The following is a 22,539-nucleotide window of genomic DNA, read 5'->3' as shown; positions in this document are numbered from 1 at the left end:
TTACGTTGAGGGAGGAGAACTTTTGTCCCGGAGAATGATGAAGATTTTCTCTTTCAATAGGGAAACATTTTCCAACACACTGCCATTAGGAATGGAAGGGGCAGCCGGAGGCACCTGATGCATTTGACGTTTGCAGGTGGGTCTGCCATGGAGTACTGGCTCCCTGTGTGCCATGGCTGTGAGATGCCTGTGGTTAGCAAATAGCACATTTGTTGGCTCTCCATGCCAGCCTGTGCCCTTCCTGTTCTTCTCAAGGTTACTCTGACCAGGACAAGCAGCTTCTTGCATCCTGGACTTGACACATGACACGCTAGAGCAGGAAGCTTTCTCGTTGAGGTTCTGGCCCTGAATATGATCTGGCTGGGTTTGCTTTTCTGCCTTCTGTTGAGTTTTCCCAGACTTCACGGAAGACAAAAAGGGTCCTGGGGAGCACATAGTATCTACTCCATGCCTCTGCACTCCTTTCACCCCTGGGACTTTCCCAGTGTCTCTGGGGACTTTCTGATGTTCAGTGTTGGCTGGAATAGCAGCTCTCCCTTTACCTAGGCTTCTGGCTTGCACAGATGGAGAACTGCCCTTTCCCAGGGAACTTTGTCCTTTACTGTTTTTACCTGTACTAAGCCACTGAAAAAACTGCTTCATGTGGGTTCTGAAGCGGTTTTCATGAGGAGGCCGTACCTTCTGTGACAGTGGGTGGGAGGATTTTGTCCCAGGCCTCTCCTTTGCTTTCTCTTGAGGATGCTGGGTCTGCTTTCTGGGTTGTGATGGTGCCAGCCCTGTATCTCCTCCACCAAAGTCCCTTGATTTGGGTGTTGCAGGGCTCATGCCCTTCTTAACTTGTGGCAAATTCTTGCCTCGGCTCTTGTGGAGGTCACTGGTGGTGCAAGGCTTCTGTGCCTGCTCCCTGCTGATCTTTGACTTGTCCTGTAGAGCATGTAGCACATGGGAAGTTGCCACATCCCCACTGGAATCACCAGAGTCAAAAGTAAACAAACTCCGGTTTTTCAAGTTATCTGACTCCAGAGGCTGGTCATCCTGAAGACCCTGGGCCTTTCCTTTCTTTCTGCTCTCCATTTTCAATTTCAACTCATCAAAAAGTTGATATTTTAAGTCTGGGAGATCAGGACCACGGGGACCCAATGTTCCCTTTAAGGGACATTGAGTAGTCAGTGCCGTTTCCACATTTCTCATATCAACATCTGTCCTTAGGGAGCTCTTGCACTTGCTGACCTTTAAGGTGGTACTGGCTTGTGATTGATAAAAACAGAGATCCTCCACCTTAGATAGCTCCCTAGATTTTTCTGTGCTAGCCATGGAAATATTTCCCAACCTCATGCTTTTTTCCTGAGGTGGTTTTACCCTTTTATCAGAAATTTCTCTCTTACTCAGTGGCTCAGATACAGCTTCAGTTGACCTTATTTTTACTTTCTGAATGGCTTTGTTGGTGATGTTTTGTGTTTGGCAAAGCAAAGGATAATTTCTATCCATTTTGTGAAGATCTACAGGATCATGCTTCATATCACGGTGTGGTTGGGATCCTTCCTCTTGTTTATTTTCAGGTAAGACATCAGGATCAGGAAAATCTACAACACGGAGTGGTTGGGATCCTTCCTCTTGTTTATTTTCAGGTAAGGCATCAGGATCAGGAAAATCTACGACGTAGGTTGAATTTGTTGATCTTATCTTCTCTTCACTATCAAAATTTTTGCTAAGAGGCTGAGAGAAACTAAGTTGAGAATCCTCCCCAGAAATGGAACTGGATGGGGAGGGAAGTTTCAAGTTGGAACAGGCCTGGTATGGATTTTCTTTTTCATTAACAATTTCTACGGTTTCACGGATTTTCTGGAGAAGACCATGCATCATCTTCATATAGAAAAACTTAATACGGTCTTCCAAAATAGTTTGCTTGCTGGAATCATGGAAGGAAATGTTGGGGGGTATGCTCAAGCTGCTCTCCACCCCCATTAACGGTTCCAGTGCCGTCTGTTTCATTTGGCTAGGGGATTTTTCCCGGGAGGGAAATTGCATGTTGTTGAACATCAGTGAACCAGTTGCAGTGCCAGGAATCTGACCTTTACTGATTTCTGCAAATTTCTTGTCCCAGTGTTTTTCCAGGGCATCTTTGAGTTGTTTATGACTCAGTGAGGTATTTACAGTATTCCTTGACATACTCTCTGTGTAACTTTCTGGGCTTGACTCTGAGTCAGATCCTGAACTACTATGAGAATCACCCTCTGAATCACTGGATAGATGGTCTGTGGGGCCAATCTCTGGACTGTATCCCTGTTCCTTCCCCACTTCCTCTTCTAGCAGAGGTATTTCTGAGTTCTTCTCGTCAACGCTTTCCGGTTCAATCGATTCAAAGTTTGGATGTGTGCTGCTCTGAAATTTCAGGGAGGAAAACCATGAGAGTCCCTGACTGCTCTTAGACTCAGAGCTCTGGGGAATGTCTGCCCTAGAGCCCTGGGGAATGTCTGTCCTAGGACTTATCCATGACAGAGACTCTTGGATCCTGTGTGGCAGGCCCCAGCGGTGCTGGATGAGCCTCTTTCGAAGGTGATGCTCTAGTTTTTGCCGCAGTTCACTGGTGAGGGGGAAATCACCAGGAAGGATGGACACTGTAACATTGGCCTGGGAATATTGTCTGGCCAATGAAAGTTGTGGAGCTGGAGAACAAAAGTCTTCCTGAGATCCCCGGACCACAGAGGGTAAACCCCACACATTCTCTTGCTTTTTCCACAGTATATTATGTTCCATGTGATGAATTTCAGAGGTTGTAAGGATCTGTGTCTCACTCTGTGGTCCATGAAAACAGACTCCACAGGCCCTAACCTGGGGTAAGAGAGAAGGTGGTAGGACTGGAAGTGGAGATTGAAACTGGGCCTGGGCCTGGGCCTGGGACATTGGAAGATCTTGGCACAAGGTTTCAGGTAAGACTTGAGACTGGATATCAGATAATGGCAAAGGTTTAGGGTTAGGGAAGATGGGGGATTCATGGGCTGTGGCGACGTTGGAGATTATATTAAAGAAGACAAGTTTTAGGGTACAGTCACCTAAGGCAACAACAGCAGGGCTCAGGGACTCACTGTGTAGTGATGGGAGGCCCCAGAAGTGCTTAGCAGATGATTTTTGTCGTGAGTGGTCCTCATAGGGATTTGGACCTGGGGCCTGCACGTACTTGTGTAGCTCCTCTTGCTTGCCTTTGGCCATCCCAAATGGAAGGGAAACTGCCAGGTCCTGCTCCTCAGCAACAGACCCTAACACTTTCCCTACAGAACTCAATAGCGTATCATGTTTTGAAAAGGAAGCAATTTTGTTTTCCCTTTCTTTCCACATCAATAAGCCTTCTCTCTTCTTAATTTGTGATTCCAGGAATTTAAGGACATCAAGTCCAACAAATGAGAGGTTACAAGGTTCTACATAGTAGGTTGGAGTGCTATCTCCTGCAGAGGCCTCAGAAGAATGAAGGTCAAGACAATTCTGCCTGGCCTTATGTTCTACCAAATCGGAAGAGAGTGTGTTTTTCACAATAGGCTCACTGCAGGAGAATCCTGACACCTCTAAGCTGGAAGAGTTAGGGTCTCTCATTGTTGAGTCACAGGTGGACAACCTATCAGGGCTGTCCACAGTAGACAAAGGGCAAACTTGTTGGAGAACAAGTTCTCCTCCCTGAGTAGGATGTGCTAGGGGAGGGGAAATTAAGGCAAGTTGCTCAGATGGTGAGGGGTCCACTGGGAATTTGATCTCTGTCTGAGAAATTGGTTTGGATGGTTCAGACTCTTCCAGTGGTGAGGATGAACTGAAGTCCTTCAAGGGAATGTCTTGGTTTGGTGAGGGTACAGAAAAGGTAGGCGTAGGGGCTCGGATTGGTTGTTCTGAAGGAATTGCTGAAAGAGCAGTAGTCAGAGATGATGACTTTTTCATGGGAGCTGGGGAAGCGGATGGGGACAGAGCACATGCAGTTTCCTTCAGGTATGCCTGGGAGAGCAGACGACTGACCTCAGCAGTTGTTCTGTTGCATACCTCACAGAAAGGGTCAGGGCAGAGCAGTTGCCGAAAGTGGGTGGTATCATGTTGTAGGTTCAGGGGGCTGCAGGAGACAGAAGGGACCAAGCTGTATCTATGATTAGCACAAGGATGAGCGGGCCCACTGACCCCGTGGTTGTTGGGCTGCCGGCTACTTTCTTCATGTTCTCTAACATCTAGGACCTCTCAACACAGACTAGAGCTTCTCCCCAGAACCTTGCTTCACATACCTTTTCTGGCTATCCCTCCCATGACTGAGATGGGTGGCACTTCATCCCCAGGACACAGAGATCAGAATAGAATGGGAAATCATAATCACCTCTTCAGAATAGAAGAAGCTTCCTCCCTTCCTCTACTTCTTCCCGGTGACTTCTCCGATCTGGAAAACCAGGACAATGGATTACATGTAACAAAAGTAGGAACATAAGAATCCTATCAATCTCTAGGATATAAATGCTAAAATCCCCAAATATGAGTAGACAAAGTCAAATGATCAGTTTCCTTCATTAAGAAGGTTCATATGAAGCTAGCATCATGTATAAAATACCTTCTACCTCATCCCATGTGATGCACAAATCCACCATGTGAAGCCCTGAAGCCAGTGGTTACCTCAGACATAAATCTGAGCACCCAGGAGTAATGCTCTCCACAATGCCTGGACACTGAAGTTGTGGCTTGACATATCACCTGGCCCCCTAGTGAGCAGAACCCACTGCCTGGGTGTAGAACTGCCTCATGCTCATGGTTGGCAGAGTATGGACTCTGAGCTGTGTGTCTGGTCTGCCTTTCTGTGAGCCTCTCCTTGGAGGGCTCATTTTCTGAGAGAAACCTAGTAGCCTAGTAGCTAATGTCCTGAGAAACTATGAGAACAAGAGAATGACAAAAGGCATTTTTTTAAATGTTTATTAACACTGAGGTTTTACATCATATTTCAAATGTCATGTTGTATAAACAAGTATGCAAAAAAGGAATCTCTACATGCAACCACTGACACATAAATTTAGCAACATAATTAAATTAAGCTGAGTGTTTTTTATGGCATAGATATGTCTATAGAATATATATCCCATCATAAACTTGTATGTCTATCTAGACATATTTATATCTCCAAATTCATGTCAATGAGCTGGAGTATGTTAGTATTGAGTCATGCATTATTTGGATCTAATATCCATATTGAAAGAGACGGTGCACCCTCTGTTCTGACAAAAATCATTTTTGGTGAGCTTAAATCAGATAGGAAAACAACGTACCTCGAAATGCTCTCCTCCTCTTCCTCTTCATTATTCCCTGTCATTGAGAGCAAAAAGAAAAGAATGAGGTCTCAGGACTCATTTCTATTGCTCCTCTTTGTAGCGATTTCTGCTAAGCATTATTCAATAATAAGATGTCTCCACATTAAATTCAGATTTGATTCTTCCTTTTATTTTTTTATTATTTTTCGCCAGTTGTGGGGCTTGAACTCAGGGCCTGAGCACTGTCCTTGGACATTTCTCAAGGTTAGTACTCTACCATTTGAGCTACAGCACCATTTCCAGCTTTTTTCCATATAGTGGTACCAAGGAATCGAACCTGGGCCTTCATGCATGCTAGGCAAGCACTCTACCACTAGGCCAAATTCCAGGCCCTGATTCTTCCTTTTATTAGCTTCTAAAGATGATCAAGTATGTTTACTTTGTCTTCTTAAAGAAGGTCTTATCACTGGGGTTTTGGGCTAGAGGTCCTCTGCTAGAGGAGGGCATAGAATCTGCAGCCAACAGCCACACTGCACTCCCCACACTGTACTCCCCCTCAGAGGATTCTGAACTGTGGGCATAATTCAGGTGCCAGGCTCTGCTCAGAGGATCTCAAGAGGTCAGCGCTGCTCTCGTGACCATCTCAACAGGAAGAAAAGCCTGGTGATGGTACAGGGGCACCCAGGACCAAATGTTAGGAGCCACTGTTCTTCACATCACTAAACAAATGAGAGCCACAGTGTCACCATGTAAGCCCTTTCTCTAAGACCCTCCAACACAGAGAGGTGGTCTATGGATTTCAGATGGAAACTTTAATCCTCCGTAAGTCCTCCATGCCAGGCAGCACGCCCTATGACATGGGTGCTCTGTCTTCTTTTTGGACTTTCTCTTAGATCTCTGTAAGATAGACTGACTCATTCATTCAGTGATGTCAAGCTAGAGATGGGAAACCCAAAAGAATCTCTGGGGGATTCTCTCGTATTTCCTTACCTGTTGGATGTCCTTTTTCAGGAGTTTTGGTGATGGAGGTTTCAATAACCGGTAGCACAGACATAGGAGTAGAAACCACAAGGCACTTAGAAAGGTGAACCTGGGGTCTCCATTTAAAAGAAGTGAGCCAAAGCTCAGCCATGACTCAATATGACTCTTCAGAAAAGAGAAACCATTTTCCATGTTCTGGATCTTATGGCTGCCTGAGGCATCTGAGCCCCTACAGGGCAGGGGCTCATCAATACCCCCTGGGCTGCATCACAGTGCAAGGCAGAGTCACAGAGGCTTCTGAGGGTGGGGGAGGGGCCGTGTGAAGAGGGATTGCCCACAGCTCCGCCCTCCCTTGCTATTTGCCAGTTGACCACTAGGGGGCAACCTTGTCATATATTCCGAATCATTTCCCCAGGAGGAATCTAGTTAATTTTGTCTGACCTGGTATATGCAAGTCCTGAAAGTGGAGTTTATGGAAATAGAAATGGCTCCCACAGAGCCCTGTGAGTCTTCTCTGTTACTGGATGATCTGATGGGATTTCAGGACTGATATGGAGACCCGGGATCTTGCTGGCCAGGTCCCGAGGGCCTCATAAGCTGTATCTGCCTACTTCAGGAGGCAATATGAGACTCTATTACAGAGCTATAATTATCAAAACAGCTTGGTACTGGCACAAGAGCAGGCCTGTAGACCAATGGAATAGAACTGAGGACCCAGATATTAAACCACAGACCTATGGCCACTTCATCTTTGACAAGGGAGCCAAAAAAATAGAAGGGAAGAAAGACAGCCTCTTCAACAAGTGGCGCTGGCAGAACTGGTTAAGCACCTACAGAAAACTAAAGTTGGATCCTTCTTTGTCACCCTGCACTAGAATTAACTCCAAATGGATCAAAGACCTCGAGGTAAAAGCCAACACACTGAAAACTTTACAAGAATTAATAGGAGGCACACTAGGCCTCCTTGGCACAGGGCGAAACTTTCTCAATAAGAACCAAGAAACACAACAAATCAGAGAAAGGCTGGATAAGTGGGACTGCATTAAACTTCTGTATAACAAAGGACATAGCTAATAAATTAACTAGAAAGCCTACAGAGTGGGAGAAGATCTTCACTAACCATACAATGGACAAAGGGCTCACATCTAAAATATATCAACAGCTCAAAAAAATTGAATCACTCCAAAACTAATCTCCAAAGTAACAACCATCCATTAAAAGATGGGCCAAAGACTTAAAGAGAGTCTTCTCTGAAGAAACAATAATGGTCTATAGACACATGAAGAAATGCTAGAATATCTCTGGCCATAAAAGAAATGCAAATCAAAACAACTCTAAGATTCTACTTCACTCCAGTTAGAATGGCCAGGATCAAGAAAACTAATAACAACAGATGCTGGAGGGGATGTGGCCAGGAGGGATCACTACCACACTGTTGGTGGGAGTGCAAACTCATTCAACCACTATGGAAAGTGGTATGGCAGTTCCTCACAAGACTAAACATAGAGTTTCCCTATGACACAGCAATTCCACTACTTGGCATTTACCCAATCATCCACAAACAAGGGCATACTAAATCCACTAGCTCAATGATGTTCATTGCAGCACTATTTGGAACCAACCCAGATGTCCCTCAGCTGATGAGTGAATCAACAAGATGTGCTATTTATACAGAATGGAATTCTATGCTGCTGTCAAAAAGAACGACATCGCCCCATTTGCAAGGAAATGGAAAGGCTTAGAAAAAATCATATTAAGTGAAGTAAGCCAGACTCAAAGGAACATAGGCCCAATAGTCTCCGTCATTTGTCATAATCAATAGAAACTTTGGGCTCTCCTAGCAGAGATTTACAACAGAACAAAACCTAGAGACCTTAGGCCAAATAGTATGACACTAAATGTAAAGACCTCTGGGATAAGGAAACAAAAGCCATATAATGAGTGATTGTTGTCCGTAATGTACGATGTTAGTGCTCATCTCTTTTGCCATCCCTTGGTTATCTCGTATTGTTACAATATTTCACCTTGTTATCTGATATAATATACTTAATTGGTTATTTGAAATTGGATAGTGACGGGGGGGAATCAAGATGCGTGGTGGGGGGAGTGGGAGAGGGTGGGTGGGAAATGGGGACCATGTCATGAGAAAAGGTATCAATGTTTGTGAAGTTATGCACCTTCTTCTGGTGAATATAATGTAACCCTCCTATTAATCACAATAAAAATTATTTAAGAAAAAGCTGTCCAACTATCCAAAGTGATTATTTGTACTATTTTCTATGCTCATCATCAACATGTGTGTTCTGTATTTTTCTCTGCTACAGTGGGATGATCACACCTTCATGGTTTCAGTATGTACTAGTTGGCACCACAGCTTTGGGGCCTGTAACAATACAGGACAACCTAGTGGAAGTGAGCCTGCTAACTCCCAGCAGCTGTGTGACAACGACAGAGAGGGAAGGGAGCCCCAGTATCTCCTGCATGGGCACACCCCAATAACATAACATCCTTCCACCAAGCCCATATCTCAAGGATCCCACCCCATTCCACTAGCACCTTAAGTCTTTGTGGGATACTCATCCCAGTCTAGCACCTGTGATCTTAACAAGAGCCTCCCCTAATGACTACTGATGCTACATCTTTCCATGTCCTAATTTAGCAATCATATGCCATATCGCATAAAGCGACTGTTCAAAAAAGCACTAGTTCAAAAAAGTAAGATGGGGCTCATCTCCTAGTATGCACATACTAGGCAGCTTCTTCACCACCGAGCCCCAACTTCTGCCTTTTCTAATCTGGCCTCAGCAAGTGCTTAGGGCCTCAATCCACAATACCAGAGAAAAGAAATCCTTATTCAGTTTTGGTACACATGTTCATCCAGGTACACAGATGTAGACATATTGCCGATACGTTCTCTATAGTCTGTCCTTTTGTTAGTTCCCTTTGAAAGCAAACTAAAGTCCAATGCATTCTATTTTTCCCAAATATAATTAATTCATGCTCTATGTCCTTGACAAACTTCAGCTTTCAGAATTCTGGCTTTTCTCTATAGCCCACATGCCATTTGGAGTTTATTTGGTGTGGAAGCTGCAGTTTGGCCTCATCTCCTTCCACACAGATGTTCTGTGTTGTACCACCTTTTGGAGTGATCCTCGATCTTTCACTGAATTATTACACTTTGGATTTAAAAAGAATTCTTCAACTACTTCTGAATTTTCCATTCTGTTGTATGCATTTACCTGTCATTGTCCCTAGCACTTTGTAACATTTCTTGAATTTCATCCTTTTCAAAATTACCCTCTCCATTCCAGGTCTTACACACATCTATAGAAACTTTAGAAATTAGTTTGCTAATTTCTAAAATCCTGATAGGACATGGCATGCCAGGATACCCTGGCAGTTCACTCCATGAATGTGGTGCCTGTAATACCTTCGAGGCAGATCTAGTCTGTGCACAGCTGCTAAAACTCTTGAGATCCCCAGTGATATTTGGTGTGTGTTGCTGCTGAGCTAGCTGATGAGTGGCAGCCCATAGAAACCTCAGTTTGGGGCTTGTACCCAGAAAGCCAAAAGCTGCATCAAAAGTTTGGGGCTTTCAAATAATGAGTGATTGTTGTCCTTAATGTACTATGTTATCCCTCATCTCTTGCTGTCCCTTGGTTATCTCATATTGTTACAGCATTTTACCTTAATATCTGATATATTGTATATATGCTTATTTGGTTATTTGAAATCGGATAGGGAAGGGGAGGAAACAAGATGAGGGGCAGGGGTGGGGGAAGGGAAATGGGGACCAAGACATGAGAAAGGGTATCAATGTTTGTGAAGTAATGTACCTTCCATCTCGTGAATATAATGTAACCCTTCTAATAATTACAATAAAAGATATATGGGGGAAAAAGGTTGGGGCTTTGCACCTGGAGAAACAGAGGTCAAGGCAGTGTTGATCATCAGTGGCGAATCATGTAACTGCTCAGGCCTACATGATAAAGTCACGGTGAAAAAAAAAAAAAACCAGGGTTTCACAGCACTCCGACAGGGCTCTGAGATAAAGGAGAGTACTGACAAAGGAGTTGCTATTGATTGAATCAGTTTATGAATACATTCCATCTTGATCAATGCCATCCCTTTCAACATTCTCACCACCCTTCCCAGTCCACCAACCCCTCTTTCCCTTACATGTTTTATGAATTAATTTTTTTTGCCATGTAACAAACAATGCATCTTGATCTGGATCACCATTTCAACAGCTTCTTTCAACCCATCCCCTTCCTTTAATTTGTACCTAATTTGTACCTATCAATCTACAAATACACTGGGTGGTAAGCAATGGGTTACAAATGAATTAACTTGAGTGTAATAGACTTTATGGAGAGCACAAATTATACAATTCCTTTAAAAGACTAAACCAAAGTCAACAAAGTACCAGGAAATGAGTACTTGCAAGAGGGGAAGATGGAGCCAAGGAAAGAGGGATATTTCATGGTTTTGATGCTATTATAAACTGGATGTCCTTTCAGTGGCCTACTGCTATTATCTGGAAATGCAACCTATTTTGTCCATTGTCCCTGGTTCCGGTGACTCCGTTAACCTTGTTAATTAGTGCAAATAACTATTGATACCTGGAGAATTCCTTCATAATTTTGTATTCTCTAAATAGAGACACTTTTACATCTGGTCTGTCCTGACTTTCTTTCTCCTACCTGAATTCACAGGTGAGGATGCTCAGAACACTTTTGTCTCATCCTCAATGCCAGAGCAGCAGTCAGTCTTAAATTCAGTATTGTAGTCATTGTATGTTTTATAAAAAGAAAAAAAACCTTGTGGCTCACACCAGTAATCTTGGCTATGTAGGAGTCTGAGATCTAAGGATTGGGGTTGAAATGAGGCTCTGTAAGAAGTCTGTGAAGCTATTATTTCCAATTAACCACTATAAGCAAAAATAAAGTGGAGGTTAAGTTGTACCAGCCTTGAACAAAAAAGCTAATAAAGGACAGTACCCAGGCCCTGAGTTCAGGCACAAGTACTGGGAATCAATCACGTATGGAGTTTCCCTTCTTTCCTATATGCTGAGATTTCAATGATAACGGAGGAGCCTTTTGCTTAAACTGTGATCTATGTGTATGTCCTTGCCTTATTCTACTAAAATAACTAATTTTCCTGTAGATCAGCAGCTGCAATCCTGTCCTAGATAAAGGGCCCTGTCTCATCTTTCCCAGGGACCTGTCTGTACTCTTCCTCAAGACCCCACATAACCTTGTTCAGCTAATAGCGCTCTCTGTTCTTCTACTTTCCATACTTGTCACTCTCCAGACAAACCACACCAGGAGACCAAGTTCATCATATGGCCACTGTCCATGTTTGCCCTACACTTGAAATCTTTCAGTAACACCCAAACCCCTGAAGATCAAAAGGGCCCCAAGCTAACACAAGGCCTCTGCTGTCCCATGTCACAGCACTCATATATACCCACTGCCATTCTCCACTGACTCTCAATGTCAAGCCCAAGCTCCCCCAAGCCACATGACCTTGGGTTCAGGATACATCACAGCCTGGGACAGTCATGAGAGGGACAGTCCAAAGCCTCTTCCTCGTGCTTTACTCTGACCCACTCACTTATCTGCCTCTACCTCCCCTAATCCTCTGGATTTCTTAGCTATCAGAAATCCAAATTGTAAGGATGATCATTGTCAATTGTGGGAAACAATGTTAGGTCAGAGTACAGTTCCCACCTTAGAGCTGAGGAAACAGAGCCCTCTAGGAAGTCAGAGCCTTGTCCACAGAGAAGAGCCACACTTCAACTATCTTTCTGCCCTGGACCCCAGAGACAAGGATCCCTAAAATGGGGAGGGAATGTGCTATGCCACTGTAGGCAGACTCCAGGACAAAGATCACTCACTCTAGTCAGCCGAACCTCTGAATTTAGCTGCAAGTCCCTTATGGGTAAGCAGTGGGGCTGAAGGAGGCCTACAAAAGGTGGCCACAAAACTTCCTTAAAAAGCCACACTGGCCAGGTGCTAGTGGCTCATGCCTATAACCCAACCTCAGGAGGCTGAGATCTGAGCATGGTGGCTCAAAGCCACCCTGAGCAGGAAAAGTGAGATTCTTATCTTCAATTAACCACCAGAATTGGCACTGTACTTTAAGTGGCAGAGTGCTGGCTTTGAGTAATAGAACTCAGAAACAGTGCCCAGACCTCAGGTTCAAGCATCACAACCACAAAAGGGGCCAGATCACATAGGGAGCAGAGTTCTGCCTAGTGGTAGTCATACTTCAGAACCTAGAATACTGGATCAGACTATCCTGAATGATTGGCAAGGCCTAAAAAGACTCAAACTGAATGGTAGCCCCTTTGACAACTAAAGATAATACAATCATATGTAGAAAGAAAAAACAGCCAGGCACCAGTGGCCCACACCTGTAATCCTAGAGACTCAGAAGGCTGAGAAATGAGGATGGTGGTTTAGAGCCAGGTCAGGGAGGAAAGACCTTAAGACTCATATATTCAATTTACCACCAAAAAAGCTGGAAGCAGAGCTGTGGCTCAAGTGGTAGATTGCCAGCCTTAAAGGAAAAAAAAATCTAAGGTAGATTGCCCAATCCATGAATTTAAGCCCTAGTACTGACACATGTACACCCCCCACCCCTACCCTCTGCTCCCAATCACGGCCACACTCCCAGGCGGCTCATGCAGCTACTTTAGGAGTGGGTCCCTGAACTACCTAGACATGACTTCCCAACCTACTAATGTGTAACTTCTCCTGCAGGGACACAAGCCACAGCAGAGTGCCCAATGCTTCTCTGCTCCAAAAACCCCTTACACCAATTTCCAGCACCACCTTCAACCTCACTAGGCATATAGGCTTCTTCAAGTCACTTTCTTGCACAGAAGGTTCCAATAGGTGTCCCCAAACTGCCAACCTCCCACCAGCCCCCCACCCCCACCACAAAAATGCAAGAAGGGTAAAAAAAATCTGTTTTTCTCCAAACTCCATGCGGCATGTTTTGGGAGTACGTAGGACTTATACTATATTACCTAGGCTGGCATGAGAATCCTGGGCTCAAGCAGTCCTCTTGCTTAAGCCTCCTAAGTAGCTGGGACTACAGATATACCACCTTAGAGTGGAAACCTTTTTATTCCACTTCTTGATACTGTTACAAGAAGCCCATGTCATCTGAACTCAGGGCCTGACACAGGCTATGCATATGACCTGGTTTCCCTCAAGCTCAAGATGATTCCTGTGAGACTAAATTTAGTAGGTCTGCCTTACCACTGGGAAGAATAGAACATGGGAGTAGAACCCAAACCTACTGAGTTCAAGCCTCACCAGACAGCAAGTAGGACAGGGTAGACTGCACAAGGAGACAAGCATACAGCACTGAGGCTTCCAAAATACTAGGCTCCCCACAGTGAGCTGCAAAACTGTAGTACAACAGGTGAATCACCGGAGAATCTTTCCTAAAGAGAAGCCACACCACAAGGAGCATCCAAACTCCCTCCCCCTCCCAGAAAACCTATTCAGGCCATGAAGGATTTCCTTAGGACAGGATGTGACCCTGCCAGCTCATCACAGCAGGACCCAGGAGCAGGCCACAGAAGCAGGGTAGCAGGTGGCAGAGGGGAGGAAGGAAGTATGCCATCATCTGCAGAAACCTCATCCCCTGGAGGAGGTCTCATCACCTTGGGAGGGCACTAACACCTAGGAGTCTCTATATGAGAAATCATACTATTTTTAAAAAATTGCTGCCAGTGTCAATGTTTGGGCTAGTTAATTTGACATAAAGTTTCCCATACATTTCTCCCCTGTCCACCTTGAAACCACAATCCTCATATCCTTTGTTCTCAGTCTCCTGAGTAACTAGAGATTACAGACAGATGCTGCCAGAACCTAGCAGATATACTTTCCTCAATGAAAAAGCATGGACAAAATCCAGCTCCTTCCTCCTACTCATAGGCAACCCCATGTGGAGCCTAGACCAGAACAAACAGGAGAAGGGCACAAGAAATGATGTTGCACACAGCCACCTAAGAATCAGCCATGCTTACATCAGAGACCTTGAGCATAGAAATACTTGCAGAGAGAGTCTTCTCTGAAGAAAAAATAAGAATGGCCTATAGATACATGAAGAAATGACTTCTCTGGCCAAAAAAGAAATGCAAATCAAAACAACTCTAAGATTCCACCTCACTCCAGTTAGAATGGCCAGGATCAAGAAAACTAATAACAACAGATGCTGGAGGGGATGTGGCCAGGAGGGATCACTACTACATTGTTGGTGGGAGTGCAAACTCATTCAACCACTATGGAAAGCAGTATGGCAGTTCCTCAAAAGACTAAACATAGAGCTCCCCTATGACCCAGCAATTCCACTACTTGGCATTTACCCAATCGTCCACAAACAAGGACATATTAAATCCACAAGCACAACGATGTTCATTGCAGCAATATTTACCATAGCAAAGACATGGACAAACCCCAATGCCCCTCTTGTTGATGAGGATCAACAAGATGTGGTATTTATACACAATGGAATTCTATGCTGCTGTCAGAAAGAATGACATCGCCCTATTTGTAAGGAAACGGAAAGACAGAAAAAATCATATTAAGCGATGTGAGCCAGACTCAAAGGAACATAGGCTCAATGGTTTCCCTCATTTGTCATAATCAGCAGAAACCTTGGGCTCTCCTAGCAGAGATTTACAATAGAGCAAAACCTAGATACATAAGGCCATATAGTATGAGGCTAAATGGAAGGATCTACAGGATATAGAAACAAAAGCCATGTAATGAGTGATTATTGTCCTTAATGTACTAAGCATCTCTCATCTCTTTTGCTGTCCCTTGGTTATCTCATATTGTTACAGAATTTCACCTTATTATCTGATATATGTGTGTATCTGTATATATGTATATATGTTTATCTGGTTATTTGAAATTGGATAGGGAAGGGGAAAAACAAGATGTGGAGGGGGGTGGGGGAAAGGAAATGGAGACTAAGACATGAGAAAGGGTATCAATGTTTGGAAGTAATGCACCATCTGTCTGGTGAATATAATGTAACCCTTCTATTAATTACAATAAAAATATATGAAAAAAGAGAAACTGTTGCAGAGGAGTAAGAAAGAGCAAGTTCCAACTGACCATGGAAGCCTATGCCACTCTGGTCAGAGCAGCAGCTCCTAGCGCCTGATGCCCTGTGCTATGGGGCAGACACTGGGCACATCAGCATGCCATCTATTCAACAGGGCTGGTCCAGACAGGCACACACAGCCTGTACTCTTCCTAACAAGGCCTAGAGGTTTCTCATCAGACCAGAGTGGCCCTAGTTGCAGAAGGGACACCTAGTTAACTCCCACAGAGAAGAGGAGGAAGCCCCAGCAACAGCCTGCTGGGATAGACTCCATTAGCCTCAGTTCTGCAGGTGGAGTTCAGAGGGGAACAGTCACCCAGGCGGCACCCTGTGACCTCTCAAGGCAAAAAGAAAATCAAGGGGTATTGCCAAGGGATGGAGAACTGAAGCCAGTTCTGCCATGGGGAGGTAGTAGACAGTCTCAGTCCTCGCCTCCTTTACCAGAGCAGCAAGAAAAATAACCAAGAAGCTGGAAGTCTTAAATCCTGAGCACACACAACAAACTCCATGGGCCTGGGCCCACACTCAATGGCTCATCCAGAAGGATGAGTGCTCCACCTCCCTGAGACCTGGAGCATGGAAAGTGGCCCATGTGTAGATCTTGGTGGAAAGGCAGGCAAAGCCTACACTGTATAACATAAACAGTGGCCCCCAAAAGGACAAAACAGTAGACTGAAGGGATAGGTTATGAGAACTGGCCCTGTGCTATGTCACACTACCAGCACTTAAGGGCAGGCCATCAACAGCTCCAACCAACAGGCCACTCTGCATCCCTCTACCTATCTGCTGTCAATCAGCACGTCTGTTAAAGGGACCAGAGTGGAACAAGAAAGCTTGTCTGTGATGGGATTTAGTCCTAAATCTCAGTGCACCCCCACTGATTACCATTATCTAAAAGGAATGACTATCTTCCAAAGCAATAATTCCTCAGCACACAGAGTACAGGGCAGACACTGGCTCACCTCTGTGGGAATTTTCCACAAAGGTGTTAAGACTTGAACAAGTTAAATAACTCAGCTCTATTTTCCTCTTGCTGTCGAAGCCCCATGATATACTTGGACAGTGTGGCGCAAAAGCTTCTGTTCCCTTTCAGATAGGAAAAAAAAATACAAATGAGGAGGTGAAGGTCCCTGCCAGAGGCAGAACCACAGCAGAAGGGGGCTTCCACCAAAGGGGTGAAGTCAGGGCAGCAGCTCATCTACTTTGGGTGTAAGCCAAGGTCTAGACTTAATACCAAAGACAAATTTCTGCAACCTCATGGCAAGCTAAGGACCAGCAAGACTAAAGGACTAGGTAAGGGGCATCACTGCCCATTTACATGCTGGCCCATACTCCAGAAATCTAAGCCTCACTGCTCCTTTGGAATTGAAGCAGTGCGTGAGGATCATGGGCACTGGATCAGCACAGGACTACAACCACTGCTTCTAAGTTTATAGTAGGCACAGGGTAGGTAACTTTCCAAAGCCAGTGGTCTTACATCACTACATGGCAGATCTGATCTAAGCACTTAGTGTGAGCAGATGCTGTTACTACTCCTCACTGTGCACACAGAACAGATGTCACACAGCCAGCAAGCATTCCTGGAATACTTCAATGATGTTAGAGCCCTAAATCTTTCCAAAATCCATTTCAAAACAAACCATACTATATGCAAAGAAACAGAAAGGCACTTGATGTGGAGCTGTTTTGGCTCCTGATATGCCAGCTGTCTGTGAGGCACAGTACAAGTGGTCAGAGGCTTTATGGTAACCGCAAGCCTTTAGCTATCCTGAAAAAATAGATACTTCACCACCCAAATAGGGGCATCTCAGGAAGTGGCAGTGAGGTGGTAACAGCTAACAAGGGCCAACATGGTAGACAGCTGTCTACTAGCTGTCTTCCAGACTGGGACAGGATTCATGAACATTAGCCTGGTGTAGGCTGGGCACAGCAGAGTCACCAGTGAGAAGCAGTAGGAAAGTCAGATGGCCCCCTGCTGAAGCCAGCAGGCCTAGTGCAGTGCCAGCTTGCTGTACACTGGATGAGAGGAGGCTTCTCTGATCCTCAGTTTCCTCCATACTCACAAGGCAACTTTTCATGCACATCTACCCGCAGAGCACCAGCCAAGTGCCAGCAGAGGCTGGGAGAAGAAACACAGTAGTCCACCACATCTCTCTCACAGATGTCTTGTGCCTTTCTTTCCCTGTGCCAGGTCTCTGCTGATGCTAGGACAACCGCACACATTTAGCAGCCTCAATAATCCAGTCTTTTACTGCCGCACTTGAGAAATCTAAACTGAGTCTCCCTGGGCCAAACAAGGTACCAGATTGGCTGTGATACTTCTGGAAGCCCCAGAGAGGACCCATCTTCTACTTTCCAGCAGTAAGAGGCACCTATATCCCTAGACTCAGGGACTCTTCCCACTATACTCACAGTTGGCAGAAGCTGGGGCAGGCCTTCCTCCCTACCCCCCTGAGGCCACCGGCCCACCCAGACAACCCAGGATCATAACTGGTCACAACTCAGTCAACAGGCAAATTCACAGTCATACATTCCCAGGTTCACCAGTACAGCAGCAGCCAAACTTCAGGTAAGCAAATTTTGCATGTGACTAAAGTGACCACAGTCACGTGGTCAGAAGGCAGCCCCACAGGTTCAGCTCACTCACTTTACCCTCACCTACTTTTCCAATTCCAGGTCAACCAGAGTTTTCTGCAGCTTCTCCTGGTGGCCCAGCTTCCGTGTGAGGAGCCCATCAGTCTCTCCCTCATCTTCCTGCAGGACTGGCAATAGTCACACCAATAGCCACACTCTGGGAAGGAACCTAGGGTTCCCAATGCACCTGGAGGCAGCTCAGCCACACCAGGGTGCATTTTTCTTGTCAGTTCAGCTCCCAATCCACCCTGAGCAGCCACAGCAGCTCAGACTTCATGTTCCTCATGACAACTTTGCCCTGCTCTTTCCTCCAGGCACAATTTCTGCTTCAGGTCCTGTGGGAGGCAAGCACAGAGAACAAGGGACAGTAAGCAGCAGGAGATGGGAAAACCACCTCTGCAAGTAGAGACACCAAGAGGCTGAGATCTGAAGATTACAATTGGCAAAAAGAATGTAGAGCTGTGACTCAAGTAATATAGAGCAAAAAAAGCTAAGCAGAAACAAGAGGCCCCCAGTTTAAGCACCAATATCAGCACATGTTCACACACACACATGTGCCCTCACGCGCATGTGCACACGCATGCACACACATACATACAATCAATAAATCAATCAAAGCAGAAAGTCACAGGATAGATCATCTGGGAAGGCACACACGAGTGCTACCCTCCAAAAAACCTATGCAGTTCACTCAGTCACAATAATTCACATCGACTTAGCTCTCAGAGGACAGAAGTATTAAGACATGGCCAGCAAGGACCTTGTCCTGCTGGATTCAGGAAAACACTCAGGCACTGGGGGATCCTGTCATAGGCAGCTGGGTCCACAGCTTCACACTGAGGAGAGCCATAAACTGCATGCAGCCACAGAGGCTTCTCTGAGTCCTACCTCTTCCCTCTTTGTTTTACTGAGGATATGCACAGATCCCCTCTAGCATATAGCAGCGCACAGAGCTAGGAACCTAGAGCCCAAAGCAATCAGTGCAGGGCATGAGCCAACTTCCTTAAGAGCTGGTCACAACCTGTGTCTCTTGTCAATGTTCATTCAGTAGACAGATGAACAACTTCAAGATATTCCTGGAGCTGCAGAAGGAAAAATAACCTGCAGAAGGAAAAATAGCCTATCAAGTGGAGAAAGCTTGTAGAGATGGAACGGATGTGAAGCAGCCAGGCTCACTCCCCAAAAGCACTCTCTCAGTTCCCAGTGCTCTTCAGCACCCCGCGGAGGGACAGGAAAGGTCAGGTGGGGAGTTGGGTCATCTAGTTGCCACCAGTGCTAACAGTTGGTCTGTTTCCAAAACACACAGAGGAAGCAAAACCTTCCCCTGGTGGCCTAGCAGGCGAGGTCCTGGGACGCCCCAGACCCCGCCAAGGGGCCCGGGCCCGGATCGGGTCTCCAGGAAACACCAGGCCAAGAGCCAGGGTCGGAACTGCGGGGCAGCACCGGGCCAGAGGCGGGATCCGGCCGGGGTCTCAGGGCGACAGGGGGCGCGGCCGCAGGCCGGGCAGTGTCTCACGACTCCTCTGGAGGAGGACCGAGGGCCAGCTGGGGTCCCGGGGCAGACCTGGAGGAGGGGCCGAGGGTTCGGTGAATGGTCCCGGGGAGCCTGCGATAAGGAACCGCGAGGTATCCTGGGGTGTCGAGGCAGAGGCAGCCTGGGGCCACAGTCACCTCAGCCCCCGCTCCCGAGCTCCGTGCTGCGGACTCCCTCTGCCCCGCCCCGCCCCGCCCCGCCCGGCCCCGCCCCGCCCCGCCCGGCCCCGCCCCCCCCCCCCCCGCCCGACCCCGCCCACAGGGCTGTCGATTCGCGCTTGCGCCCTGCGAGAACCAGAAGTAACCCATTACTTGCTTGGTGGCCTTAGTCCAAGGGAGTTCCCAGCGGGAGCGGCGCGGGGTTGGGGGGTGGGGGGAACGGACAGGGTCTGGGGCAGCAGCCCGAGGCAAAGGGCCAAAGGCAGGCTGAGGTCTCTGGCAGCCCGGGAAGCGCGGCCTAGAGCCGGCCTGGGCCTCCGGGAGGAGGGAACGAGGCCCGTCCCACATCTCCAGATAGCCAGGAGTGTTGGGACTGGCCGGGCAGAGCTGGAATCCAGACAGGGTTTGGAGGAACCCGGAGGAACCGAGAGACAGTAGTCTAGGAACATCCGGGAAGAAGGGCTGCTCTCGGTCCTGAGGTAGCCCAGGATAAGGCCAGCTGTAATAAAACTCCTTTGTCACCTCTGACCAATGCCTCTGTAGAATTTTCTCAACTCCAAGGTCAGTTCAGCTGACTGGGTCTAGTCTTAAGGTGGCCCCCAGGGCGCTCTCAGGATCCTGCTCCTGGCCAATCAGTCACCTCAGCTTCAGGAACGCCCCGCCCCCAGGCTCAGCACTGCCTTGGCTACCACTTTGGATTTTCCTTAGCTCTGTTCCCATCCATGGGTCTGGCGATTCTGGCTTGTGTCTTCTCAGCCTCAAAAATAAAATAAAAACCTGCTGGGAACAACTGATGATATGCAGGAAGGAACAGAAGAACTTTCACCTGGCTTCTAGAGCTGCAGGCTGACCCAGATCTGGCTGGGGCGGAGACTTGGAATCAAAGGCCTGATGGTTGGGTGACAGGTACCCCCTGCCTGCTGGGTTCAGCCCCAGCTCTCAGCCTGCTAATACCACCAGTTCCACAGGTGGAAGTGTTAGGTCTGCTGGAGGAAAGGGCCACTTTTTCTAAGGGAGTGTGTACATAGATTTCCCCCTTGCTGCTTTGCTTTCCATGTAGAAAGTCACCTTCTCTAGGTGACCTGTACACATTGGGGCAGTGTCCTTCCCTTTCTCTGAGGTCGCATCCTGGGCTGCCCTACTCATGCCTCCTACAGACTTGTGAGAGGTTCCCAGACCCTGAGTTCACATCTGCATCCACTGTGGTCACACTTCCTCCCGGCCCACTCTCTATATGAACCCCAGTTCCTCCAGATGTTAACCCCCTTTTTCTCACAGCTTCCACCCAGTATGGGCCAGTAGTTCAGATATAACTTTTCTCTGCCTGAACCACATGGTAGTTCCTTTATGTCAAAACTTTACAACTGATGGCAAAGACACACAGGAGGGGCCATGCCAGCTGCTTGCTTTTTTTTTTTTTTTTGAGGGCTAATTCCCATCCTGACCCTACCTTACAAACCAAACTGCCACAGGAACTCTGCCAAGGACTTCCTGCTTTTATCATTGCTGGCCTTGCATTCCTGACATGGGTCTCCTACCACCCCTCTTCCCCCTCTGATGAGTGCTACTCTGAGCCCCTGTCTCTCTAGATGTGGTGTTATGCCACAGCATTCCTATGTCTCCTTGGTCTGTCAGGATGCCTGAATACAGAATCTGACCCTCATTCTGAAAGAGGCATTATGGGTGGATAGCCCTCCATGCCTAAGCTCTTTACACTCAGCAGACTCCATCCCCAAGTCTCTCCCTCAGATGGAGTGCTGCCAGTCACACCAGAGGTAAGACACTCCCCTGGGATGCGCTCCTGCCCTCTCTAGATGTCCTCTCACTAACGGAATCCATAAAGCCAAAGTGCCTTGTGTTTTATTGCAATAAGGCGTAGTGAAAATGTAAGACTGCCAGTCTCCATGGCCAAAAACCAGAACTTTTCATTATAATATTCTCAGAGATCCAGACAACTTTTGCTGTCCCAATGGTAAATAGCTAGATGTTCTATACATTCATGCTTTCCTTGCTTTCTGTGCTTGTCCTTCCCCCTGCCAATCTTGTATGATTTCCCTATGCCCTGGGTTTACGGGCAGCCCATCCATGCCAAGTCACTGGAGAGCCTGGAGATTACCCAGGAATCTAATGAAAATCCAGCTAAATTTCTCCATCACTTCATGGTGGCACTTCAGCACTATGCTAACAAGGAGGGGATGGTTATTCTTAAAGCTCATTTTACCTTTAAAAATAATGGCATTCGCTGGGAAATGGATGAAATTAGAGCGAATCATGTTGAGTGAGACAAATCAAGACCAAAGGAAGAAAAGGCACATGATATCCTTAATATGTGGATATTAGATCCAAACAGTACAAGAGCGAGGACTCAATATTCGGGTACTCAAGGTCATGGACATAGACATACAAATCAATGATGAGATATACACTCTATAGACATTATGTTATATTATATAGATCGCCAAAGCCAAGAGTTCAAGTCCCACAACCAACATTTAAAAAGGGATTTTTATTTCTTTTCTTTTTTTCTTTCTTTTTCTTTTTTTTTTTTTTGGTCATGGGGCTTGAACTCTGGCCTGTGCGCTGTCCCTGAACTCTTCAGCTCAAAGCTACCATCCTACCCTTGAGCCACAGCCCCACTTCCCATTTTCTAGTGATTAACTGGAGGTAAGAATATCATGGCTTTGTATTGCCCGGGGTGGCTTTGAACCTTGATCCTCAGATTTCAGCCTCCTGAGTAGCTGGATTGATTACAGGTGTGAGTCACCACGCCCAGCTAAAATTTTTATTTCTATTGTAATTGAACTATATTTTGAATGTGTATGTCTAGGACTAAAAGAAA

At 46.4% G+C, this 22,539-nt stretch overlaps 2 protein-coding genes across 2 annotated transcripts in view; both read right to left on the bottom strand.

The window, feature by feature from the left end:
- On the bottom strand, positions 1-6,393 carry LOC150064816 (spermatogenesis-associated protein 31D3-like). The gene is made up of 4 exons (XM_090329144.1): positions 6,252-6,393; positions 5,280-5,316; positions 1,657-4,120; positions 1-1,146 (listed from the first exon to the last, which is right to left on the bottom strand). Exons 1-4 carry the CDS (start codon positions 6,391-6,393, stop codon positions 1-3), a joined length of 3,789 nt encoding a protein of 1,262 aa, XP_090185270.1.
- Positions 6,394-19,849: 13,456 nt separating this feature from the next.
- The window catches only part of LOC150064815 (spermatogenesis-associated protein 31D1-like), a 27,665-nt gene continuing 24,975 nt past the window's right edge, over positions 19,850-22,539 (bottom strand). Inside the window, exon 5 of the mRNA XM_090329142.1 lies at positions 19,850-20,199. Coding sequence (XP_090185268.1) covers positions 19,850-20,199 — 350 coding nt within the window. The remainder of the gene's footprint in view (positions 20,200-22,539) is intronic.

This window comes from Megascapheus bottae, chromosome 3 (assembly GCF_031878675.1).
Source record: "Megascapheus bottae isolate mThoBot1 chromosome 3, mThoBot2.hap1, whole genome shotgun sequence".
Classification (NCBI taxonomy): Eukaryota; Metazoa; Chordata; class Mammalia; order Rodentia; family Geomyidae; genus Megascapheus; species Megascapheus bottae.
The sequence above is the reverse complement of the archived record's forward strand: the minus strand, read 5'-3'. Positions and strand labels throughout refer to the sequence as shown.